The 11836-nt window shown below is 38.4% G+C and overlaps 1 protein-coding gene across 3 annotated transcripts in view; it reads right to left on the bottom strand.

Moving 5' to 3' along the window:
• Nucleotides 1–8268: 8268 nt before the first annotated feature.
• LOC142340177 (uncharacterized) overlaps nt 8269–11836 on the bottom strand; it is a 172538-nt gene continuing 168970 nt past the window's right edge. For all 3 annotated transcript variants that reach the window (XM_075390683.1, XM_075390687.1, XM_075390694.1), the window contains 2 exons: nt 10259–10535; nt 8269–9208 (listed from right to left, as the gene is read on the bottom strand). In XM_075390683.1, the coding sequence (XP_075246798.1) occupies nt 8436–9208; nt 10259–10535 (1050 nt within the window). In that variant the 3' untranslated portion in view covers nt 8269–8435. The remainder of the gene's footprint in view (nt 9209–10258; nt 10536–11836) is intronic.

The following is an 11836-nucleotide window of genomic DNA, read 5'->3' as shown; positions in this document are numbered from 1 at the left end:
GTTCTTATGTATTGCTTTATTAAGAGTTTTAGAATCTGGCGCTATTTTTATGGTTTGATCTCGTTTGACTGTGATTACAATAGGTGAAATAAAATATTGGTCAGAACAGTTATTCAATTTTTCTATATAACCCTCTGCAAGAAGTTTTTTAATTTCAGTATTTACTCGTTCTTGCAAATTGATGGGTACTCTTCTACCCTTTTGATGTTTTGGCTGGAAATGACGATGAAATTTAGATTTGACAATGTGTATTTTTGAGCGACCAATACGTGTGATAAGTTGAGGGAATTGTTGTGCGATACGTGTTTTGAATGGACATTGAGATGTGATAGTGTTGACCATACTACCTTCCTGTTTTGGGGTTTGATTTACTGAAATTCCAAGAGCGTCAAATAGATCTCTTCCCACAAGTGGTTTTAGTCCATCACGAACTACTACAAATTCAGCTTCTTCAAGTCGCCATCCATTGCTCGCAATTGGTGCCTGTATCATAGCTATCACGTTTATGGGTTCGTTGGAAAATGTTTTGAGTTCCTGGGGAGGCGCTATCATCAACCAACGAGCAAGGGGAGAATTTTCCACAATTTCCGAAGCAAGAGACTCGGGTAAAATACTGCACACACTGCCGGAATCAATGAGGAGTCCAACATGGGTGTTACCAATTTGTAGAATAGTGTTCTTTGGTTCGATCTGAATTGCGGTACTTGCGATGCTGGCGACCATATTGTCATCTGAGCTGTCGTAATCCGATTCGCATTGCGGGTTATAATTCATATTTTGTATGGCATTTACCGTTTGATCAATTGTAGTTTCTTCAACAGAGTTAACATTAGAGCGATTAGATTTGTTTGATAATGATTTTGGTTTTCTGCACACTCGCGAAAAATGGTTTTGAAGGCCACAATTGTTGCAAGTCTTGCCTCTCGCAATGCATTTGACTCTATGATTAGCTGACCAAGTTAGACCACAGTTCCTGCATAGTTGGTTTGGTGATCAAGGAAAGCTGGATATAGTTGGTCTCTGATTCGGTGGTCGAAACGATCGTTGAGGAATTATTGCATTAACTTGCGGAGCAGATTGCGAGTTTGTAATTTGTAGTTGGTTTCTTTGGCCTAATTCCATATTTATGGCCAAACGTAATGCTTGGGCTGGTTCTAAGGTTTCTCGCAACAATTCCCGTTGAATTTCAGGATCTAACATATTTGCAATAAAGAAGTCTCTAATGAGGGTGTCTTCTTGACTTCCGAGCTCACAATTCTCAGAAAGTTCTTTCAATTTTCCGAAGAAATGTTCGATAGACTCTCCTCTTGTCTGTTTCGTGGTGAGAAGTACATATCTGTCGAATGTAATGTTGCGCTGACGAATAGATGCTGTTTCCATGATTGTCCAAAGTTCTGCTGTTGAGAGACTGTCCATCTTGAGATGTGGGTTTTGACTACAAACAATTCGACGTCCTTCAGTGCCCAAACTGAGATATAGCATTGACACAGTCTTTCGATCGGCTTGTGCCCATGGCTTGTCTCCGCACATTATTCCTATCTCCAATTGTCTCTGGCACCGGTTTTCCCAGTTCATTTTTGATTGAGCGTTTCTCGCCAATATTTCCCGCTCCGATTGTGCCGATGATCCCGTTATCGTAACCTCATAGATCGGTTCAAGTGGTAGTTGTACTGTTTCAGGTTTTGTTTCCAACAAAGTGTCTATTGTGATATTTTCCTTCGCAAGAAGCGCTAACTTGGCCTGCATCTGCCACTTTTCCCATTTGAGCGGCGGGTCTACACTAGGTTTATCCCAAAATGGCTCAATTCCAAGTGGAGTTCGTTTTTGAGCTGCTGACTGCGCCATGTCGTACGCGAGTGAAATTGCGTACTTGATCTTGAGTCGCGAGTTGCGTTTATGTTCTATGTCCTACTTGCGCGGCGAGTGCGCTTTACACAATTTCCAATTGAATTCGCTTAGCGAATCGCGTAAGGACTAAATGTTTACTTTACTCGATTTGTAAAGACAGTTAATGAAGAATAAATTAAATTGGGCAACTGTACGCGAGAAGCAAAACTAAGAGAGTGAAGAATAACGCAACTGTTATTCCAGAAGTCAAATAAAATGTGAACAATATTTTCCCGTTGTGGGAAAATGGTAGCAACAGACAAGCATGTGAAATAATAATGATTTATGCACATGCCCCTCAGGAATAGGTACACTGATTAAATTAAGTACATCGTATGATAAGTTTACTGCACTAAATTATGATGTACGACAGACTTAATAGTTATCGGATTTTTGCTGTGTTGTACAGAATGGTGACCGGCTTTGGTCTAAAGTATCAAAAAAGGCAGGTACATGTTAAAAGAGCATCAAAAAGACATTGCCATCTAAACCACTGGTGGCTTTGATCGTACCAATGTTAATACGTTGTCCGTTGTCTTGATTTGCTAATACGTTGCACACACTGAATTTTAACATCAAACGTGGTTTTCGGCAGCTTTATTAAGGGGGGCTAGCTATTTTTAGCTTAATTGAATGTGTGTGTATGGTGAGCTCCGCGAGGGGCGGGGGGGGGGTTGGGCGACACGGTTGGAGTTGGGGGGGGGGAGGGGGTAGAGGGGTAGATACTTATCCCGTTCTTGAGGACGAAAAATCACATAGACCAGGACTATATGTGATTTTTGTTCGCTCTTCATCTACTCGATGCAATTTTCTTCACAGACACTTCATATTTTTTCTATCAAAATAAGCTTTGCCTCGCCAGTCAAAAAGCTCTTATCAGACCGATGTCAACAAATATTGGCAGTTGTTGCATTGTCAGTGAATGACACGCGAGGCGAAGCTCTGGTAGATCGAGAGGAGAGTGTTTTTCCCTTGAGAGAAGATGCTTGTTGACTCATTGTTGATGAGATTTTTGTTTTTTCAATTAAATTAATTGACAAGGAGGAAGGCAACTGAATTTCAGGTTGAGTTTGGGCAAAAAGCACTTGATTTTTGTTTACTAATTGAGCACGTGAGTTATTTAAAGTATTTGAGTGTGGCTTACTAAAAAAGGTAGGAATTTGAGGCTGATTTTTGATTGACAAGTGAGAATGACTTAAAGGAGTAAATTTGGATGCATTTTGGTGAGCGAGTGACGCTTTTCTTGTATTTACTAGTCTTTGAGACTCAATTTGTACGGGAGTAGTTGCAAATGGTAGACTATGTGACGCATTTTTGGAATGATTTGGGTATTTAGTAACTTGCGGTGCAAAAGAGTCATTTAAGGAATGCATTTTAGTCTTTTGAGTAACTAGTAAATGATTATGCCAGGCGGGTGTTAATTTGTTAAAGGACTTGCGTACTCGCGGTGCGAGATTAGAGGTGGTATTAATTAAATTAGAAGTGTTAACTTTTGGAGAAGAATATGTGTTAGCGAGTACGAAATCGTTTTGACTGGAAAGTACTCGCTGATCATGTACACTAGTACAATTAATACCATTAGTGGAATGGATAAATATGTTTTGCATTTGATCCGCGAATGATTTATTTTTATGAGTTAAATGTATGTCTGGAGCGTGTATGCTATACAGATGATGAAATTTAAAAGGGATGATATTAGAGTTGTATTTTCGCGACGCGAGATTTGAATTATTATTTGTTAAGCGAACATGCTGAGCGGGATTTATGTCTAAATTGGAAGTTTGTTTGGAATAAAATTTTGGACTATTATGCCGCGAGGCGAAATTTGAATTAACGTTTGTTAAGCGTACACGCTGAGCGGGTTTTATATCTGGAAACGAAGGTTGTTTTGAATAGTATTTTGAACTATTATTTCGCGAAGCGAGTAAATCAGAAATTTCAGTTTGAGGATTTTGGGCTTCAAAATCTATGGTTAAAACTTGTGCTGTAATGGTGGTGGAATTTTTATGTTCTCCATCAATATCAATATAAAATTTATGAAGTGAATTAGCTGTGAGATTGTGTTTTTGTTGAAGTAATTGGGCATCAGTATGTATGCTCGATAATGTTGCAACTAGAAATTCTTCGTCATATTTGGAAACACTTTTTGCTGGTTGATATGGATTACGGGATATGTAATCAACTAGGCCCATTTTTGCGCCAGGTAAATGCTCTATTGAGAATTGATAAGGCAAGAGACGGTCAACCCACCGTGCTAACCTACTATTGTAACTTTTATTTGATCGAAGTTCTTTTAAAATGGAAAGTAATGCGTGGTGGTCAGTGATAATAGTGAATTCTTTGCCATACAAATAATTTTTAAAATATTCTATCGACCACACTACCCCAAGAAGTTCTAATTCGTTAATACTATAACGTTCTTCACTACTGTTTAAAAATCGGGATGCAAAAGATATCGGTTTCCACCATCAACTGTTAGTTGTTCTAGTGCTGCTCCTAAACCGGAACGTGAAGCATCACATTTGATTCGCGTTTCAAATTGGGGGTTATAATGCATGTTTTCGGTATGATTTGCTATGCGAGTTTTAATTGCATTAAAATGTAATGTGTGAGTGTCAGTCCAAATATATTTAGTGGATTTACGAAGTAGAGGTCTTAAAGGATGGCAGAGTTGAGCTAAATTGGGAATAAATTTACTAATATAGTGGACTGAGCCGAGAAATGAGCGTAATTTTTTGAGTGTATTAGGAGGTTGTAATGACATAATAGGTGATGTTTTGGATTCGAGTGGCGAGATTCCAGATTGAGTTATATTATATCCTAACCATGAAATTTGTTGTTTTGCAAAGTGGCATTTCGGAAGGTTGATACGAAGGTTATCTGCATCTAATTTTTTAAGACAATCCAGTACAAGTTGGAAGTGATCATCTTCTGAACCTTTACTAACAATTAAAATGTCATCTAAGAAACAGAATGTATTTTTAAGTCCAATCAGGGTGTAATCCATTGCCTTCTGAAACTCGGCAGGCATGTCAGTAAGACCGTAGAATCCTGTTTTGAATCGATATGTGCCTGTCATGTCACCAGTGATAATATTAAAATTACAATGATTAGCAGTTTCAGGGTGTAAATTTAGTTGGCTGTAAGCGTATTTAAGATCAATAGTAGAGAAATATATTTGCTCCGCGGGTTCTGTTTTGTAATTTGTTATTATTTGTGATATCGAATCCATAAGTGTTTCTATGTTTGGCATTTGATATTTGTTCTTATGTATTGCTTTATTAAGAGTTTTAGAATCTGGCGCTATTTTTATGGTTTGATCTCGTTTGACTGTGATTACAATAGGTGAAATAAAATATTGGTCAGAACAGTTATTCAATTTTTCTATATAACCCTCTGCAAGAAGTTTTTTAATTTCAGTATTTACTCGTTCTTGCAAATTGATGGGTACTCTTCTACCCTTTTGATGTTTTGGCTGGAAATGACGATGAAATTTAGATTTGACAATGTGTATTTTTGAGCGACCAATACGTGTGATAAGTTGAGGGAATTGTTGTGCGATACGTGTTTTGAATGGACATTGAGATGTGATAGTGTTGACCATACTACCTTCCTGTTTTGGGGTTTGATTTACTGAAATTCCAAGAGCGTCAAATAGATCTCTTCCCACAAGTGGTTTTAGTCCATCACGAACTACTACAAATTCAGCTTCTTCAAGTCGCCATCCATTGCTCGCAATTGGTGCCTGTATCATAGCTATCACGTTTATGGGTTCGTTGGAAAATGTTTTGAGTTCCTGGGGAGGCGCTATCATCAACCAACGAGCAAGGGGAGAATTTTCCACAATTTCCGAAGCAAGAGACTCGGGTAAAATACTGCACACACTGCCGGAATCAATGAGGAGTCCAACATGGGTGTTACCAATTTGTAGAATAGTGTTCTTTGGTTCGATCTGAATTGCGGTACTTGCGATGCTGGCGACCATATTGTCATCTGAGCTGTCGTAATCCGATTCGCATTGCGGGTTATAATTCATATTTTGTATGGCATTTACCGTTTGATCAATTGTAGTTTCTTCAACAGAGTTAACATTAGAGCGATTAGATTTGTTTGATAATGATTTTGGTTTTCTGCACACTCGCGAAAAATGGTTTTGAAGGCCACAATTGTTGCAAGTCTTGCCTCTCGCAATGCATTTGACTCTATGATTAGCTGACCAAGTTAGACCACAGTTCCTGCATAGTTGGTTTGGTGATCAAGGAAAGCTGGATATAGTTGGTCTCTGATTCGGTGGTCGAAACGATCGTTGAGGAATTATTGCATTAACTTGCGGAGCAGATTGCGAGTTTGTAATTTGTAGTTGGTTTCTTTGGCCTAATTCCATATTTATGGCCAAACGTAATGCTTGGGCTGGTTCTAAGGTTTCTCGCAACAATTCCCGTTGAATTTCAGGATCTAACATATTTGCAATAAAGAAGTCTCTAATGAGGGTGTCTTCTTGACTTCTGAGCTCACAATTCTCAGAAAGTTCTTTCAATTTTCCGAAGAAATGTTCGATAGACTCTCCTCTTGTCTGTTTCGTGGTGAGAAGTACATATCTGTCGAATGTAATGTTGCGCTGACGAATAGATGCTGTTTCCATGATTGTCCAAAGTTCTGCTGTTGAGAGACTGTCCATCTTGAGATGTGGGTTTTGACTACAAACAATTCGACGTCCTTCAGTGCCCAAACTGAGATATAGCATTGACACAGTCTTTCGATCGGCTTGTGCCCATGGCTTGTCTCCGCACATTATTCCTATCTCCAATTGTCTCTGGCACCGGTTTTCCCAGTTCATTTTTGATTGAGCGTTTCTCGCCAATATTTCCCGCTCCGATTGTGCCGATGATCCCGTTATCGTAACCTCATAGATCGGTTCAAGTGGTAGTTGTACTGTTTCAGGTTTTGTTTCCAACAAAGTGTCTATTGTGATATTTTCCTTCGCAAGAAGCGCTAACTTGGCCTGCATCTGCCACTTTTCCCATTTGAGCGGCGGGTCTACACTAGGTTTATCCCAAAATGGCTCAATTCCAAGTGGAGTTCGTTTTTGAGCTGCTGACTGCGCCATGTCGTACGCGAGTGAAATTGCGTACTTGATCTTGAGTCGCGAGTTGCGTTTATGTTCTATGTCCTACTTGCGCGGCGAGTGCGCTTTACACAATTTCCAATTGAATTCGCTTAGCGAATCGCGTAAGGACTAAATGTTTACTTTACTCGATTTGTAAAGACAGTTAATGAAGAATAAATTAAATTGGGCAACTGTACGCGAGAAGCAAAACTAAGAGAGTGAAGAATAACGCAACTGTTATTCCAGAAGTCAAATAAAATGTGAACAATATTTTCCCGTTGTGGGAAAATGGTAGCAACAGACAAGCATGTGAAATAATAATGATTTATGCACATGCCCCTCAGGAATAGGTACACTGATTAAATTAAGTACATCGTATGATAAGTTTACTGCACTAAATTATGATGTACGACAGACTTAATAGTTATCGGATTTTTGCTGTGTTGTACAGAATGGTGACCGGCTTTGGTCTAAAGTATCAAAAAAGGCAGGTACATGTTAAAAGAGCATCAAAAAGACATTGCCATCTAAACCACTGGTGGCTTTGATCGTACCAATGTTAATACGTTGTCCGTTGTCTTGATTTGCTAATACGTTGCACACACTGAATTTTAACATCAAACGTGGTTTTCGGCAGCTTTATTAAGGGGGCTAGCTATTTTTAGCTTAATTGAATGTGTGTGTATGGTGAGCTCCGCGAGGGGCGGGGGGGGGGGGTTGGGCGACACGGTTGGAGTTGGGGGGGGGGGGGGGGAGGGGGTAGAGGGGTAGATACTTATCCCGTTCTTGAGGACGAAAAATCACATAGACCAGGACTATATGTGATTTTTGTTCGCTCTTCATCTACTCGATGCAATTTTCTTCACAGACACTTCATATTTTTTCTATCAAAATAAGCTTTGCCTCGCCAGTCAAAAAGCTCTTATCAGACCGATGTCAACAAATATTGGGTATGAAGACAGTATTTGGTATGGAGTATGAAACGACCGGTGGCTGGCCTGTAGAAAGACTTTGTGGTAAATTTTCCCGTTTATCTTGACCATGTAATTCAGGAAGGAAAGTCAACCCCACCTCGACTTTATTTGTCAATTCCGCCGGCGGACCTCTCAACCAGGGTAAATATTAATAATACGCCGCAATAACACCGTTAATCCATTTAACTTCAGTCCGATTCATGGCTAAATCACTGCAAGGACGTCTGCATTCATACTCTAATTGGCGATAGCTTGCCTTGGCTCCGAGACGAAATCAAGATTATCATTAATTAAAAACTATTATATATAAAAATAAATTGATATCGAAACATTCACGTCAAAGTTTTAACCAATTGCATTATAAAATGTGTCGTAAAAATATTTGCACCAGGTGACTTAGACTAACTAGCGTTTGAAAATTAGCACAAGTAGAGCAACACATACGGAGCGCTGGACTGAAGTGAAGACTAAATTAATCGCTCCTCTTTCGGCAGATGAAGATCTGCAAACTCAATTGGGACTGTGAAAGCTTTGCTCTTTGACTCCGCATTTCGTGGCTGATACTCGCCCGTTTTAGCCCGGGATCTGCGTAAACTAACAATCACAACCACCAAAATGACAAGGAATAATAGCAGTAAAAGTCCGATTCCTGCCCACACACCAATTCCGCTAGTTGATGTCGCAAAGTCTGCAAAGCTATCGTCGTCATCTCCCGTTTGCCTTTCTCGTTCAGCTTCACAAGCTGATCCTTGGAATTGTGACAAACAAATACAGGACCAGTTTCCATCATTATCAAGCTGACAGGAACCATCGTTCAAACAAGTGATGTTATCGAAACAAGTTTCATTGCAAAAGTCCCCTTTATACCCAGTTTGCGAACAATCGCACGAATAGGACCCATTGGAATTGACGCACGTCTCGTTAAAACACGGATTAACAGCCTGTTCGCATTCGTTAATGTCGTCTTCACAATTTGAGCCTGAAAACCCAGTAGCACTGCAGTCACAGGTGTAGCCAACGTTGATCAAGTTCCTGTCATTGTTACAAACACCACTGTTCTGACATGGAGTTGAATCGCAGAAGTTGATCTCTATTTCACAGTTTTTGCCTTGGAAACCGAACTTACAGTTACATGTGTAAGATCCATTAGTGTCTGTACAACTGATCATGTTTTGCGAGACACACGGGAACTCTTCCGTACATTCATTGATGTTTTCATCACATTTCGAGCCCTCGTACCCTGAGAAAAATGGAAATATCTGGAATGTTTATTTGCATATGGATGTTAAAAGTTAAGTAACAAAGCCTATAAAAGAAGTGAGTCGTGAAAATTAATATTGCAGTTCTTTTAAATTAATTCTTAGGGTCGATGGAATGGAAAAGTCTTATAATTTTTTGCCGTTTACTTTATTAGTTCCCGTGCCGAACTACAAGTCTAAATCAGTACTAGGCAAGTCTAAATCCAAGTATCATTTCGTTTTCGAGTACTGGGCAAGTCTTAAAACAAGTCTTACGAGTCTGACAAGTCTTGGCCAATACTTGGATCACACTTGCAAGTTGATTCCCAAGTCAAAACCAACTTTTCAAAAAACTTCGAGTGAAAATTTCGAATTCAAAAAAATTTCGCAAAAAGCCCCGATTTTTGCGTTAATTTTTAGGCACTTTCTCGGGGACCCCTGAAGACTGATGCACACTAATGCCAACACATTCAAACTGATGCCACGGGACCCGGGAAGGTCAAATTGGGCCGTTTTCAGGTGTTTCTGGGCCGTTTTCAGCCGTTCCAGTCCCTAAAATAGCCGAAATCACCAAATTTTGTACTTTTTAGATAGAAATTGTCAATTTGCAATGAGATTTTTCAAAAAATGCTTTTTCAGCAAATCTCATCAGGTAAGGTCACAACATCAAATTAATTTTATAAATTTAACTGCAATTCACCATTCCAACTAGTAGTCGCCTAAATAAAATTAATCTATTTTTATTCTTAGGAAGAAAACATAGAAATAAGACAGATGTTTTAAGAGATAAGATTCCAAATTAACAGCAGAGAATAAAATTAAATTGATGTATGTAAGCTTAATAAAAGACAAAACTACTGTTTTTTTATTTTGTTTCAAGAATTTTTAACCTATTTGGTAAAATCCTGAATTTAAATTGTTTCCAAAACAATGTTTGACTATGTTCTTTACAGTAGCATTGTTGGTTCTGGGGTGCAGCAAAATGGGATCTTTCAAAATTGCCAACTTCTGATTCGCAAAGCCCTGTTTGTCATGCTTCCGGTTAAACATACCTGTTCCAGTGCAATCGCATATGAAGGAATCCGCATAATTTTTGCAACTTCCCCGATCACTGCAGGTCTCGTTCTTGCACTGGTCAATCTTCTCGGTGCAATTGATGCCCTGCCAGCCAGTGATGCAGGAACACTTGTATGTGGCTGTTTTTGTTGCATCGTTTCTCTCAGTGGTGCACTTGTTGGCATTTGAGCATGGCTGTGGACTGCACAAGTCTTTCTCCTCTTCACACTGAACCCCTTCGTATCCTCCATAGCATTGACAAGAGAATTTGCGCTGAAACAATTGCAAACAAGTTAAAAAGTAATCACGAGAGCTGTTTAGGAAGAGAAGAGTTTTGTCGATCATGCAGAATTATATCAAAAGAAACTATTCGGAGATCAATCCTTGTACCTGGCTATTGGCATGTGATTGTCCAACCTGCAGAAATAAAGGGACAATGTCTAGGACTAAACCCGGGAGAAAATACCTTCAGCAATAGCTGAGAATTCAAACAACAATAACAACAACAACAACAAAAGAACATTGTTAATTTCCTCTGGTACACATAAGAATAAAAAAGCAAATGGTAAAAGAGGCAATGTAAAGTTAAGAATATAAAATTATGTAAAATTATAAAATCATTAAATTACCTAACTAAAAATTCCACCTTGCATTAGAAAAAAAAGCCTAAAATGCGAGCATAAAATGTGCTCACAATTTTATATGTACATCATGAAGATTAAAGAATAAAATTAAAATCTAATGCTCTCAATGTCATCTTTTATATCAGTTACTTTTGGGTACTTCAAAAATTCTTTCCAAAAATATTCCTTCAGTTCTTTTTTTAAGAAAGCTTTCGATGTTGTTTTCCGTCTAATATTAGAAGGCAGACTATTATAAATTGGAATGGATTGTGCAATAAAAGAATCAGTTAAAAACTTATTGGTCTTTCTTATATCGAAGGTTAATTTTTTATCTGTCATTTTGTTTTATTCTCATTGTAGAGAGAGGTTCAATTTTATATGCTGGAAGATCGTTGCTGAGTAAGCGAAGAAAATATTTTGAGCAATGATATTTCAAGAGAAAAGAAACTTGTAATATTTTGTTGCGAAGTTTGAGATCTGTAGACCGATCGTATTTTCTCCTATTAAAAATGGTTTTCATTCCCCAATTCAATTGTTTTTCTAAAGTTGTGAGTAATGACTTTTGCAACCCTATCAGAATTAGAGCGGAATAATTTAGATGACTTATTACTATTGCATCTAGTAAAAAGACTTTCGCTTTCTCTGGTAAACTTTTACTTAGTGTATTCAAAACTTTAATTCCACAAGCCATTCTCTGAAGAATCTTTTTCACTTCTCCATCAAATTTTAGTTTGCTATCAATAATTACGCCCAGATACTTCACACTATTTGATTCTGCTATTCTTTCATTGTCGACATTCAGAACAGTATTTGTTAACCTCTTCCTGGTGCTGAACACAATATATTCTGTTTTTTGTTTGTTCACCACTAACTGGGACTTTGCAAAAAATCAATAATTTTTGAGATGTTATGTTCAAGTTTTGTTTTTGACGATATTTCATCAGTGTCGGA

The sequence above is a fragment of the Convolutriloba macropyga genome, chromosome 1 (genome assembly GCF_964194025.1).
Source record: "Convolutriloba macropyga chromosome 1, txConMacr16.3, whole genome shotgun sequence".
NCBI lineage: Eukaryota > Metazoa > Xenacoelomorpha > Acoela > Convolutidae > Convolutriloba > Convolutriloba macropyga.
The sequence above is the reverse complement of the archived record's forward strand: the minus strand, read 5'-3'. Positions and strand labels throughout refer to the sequence as shown.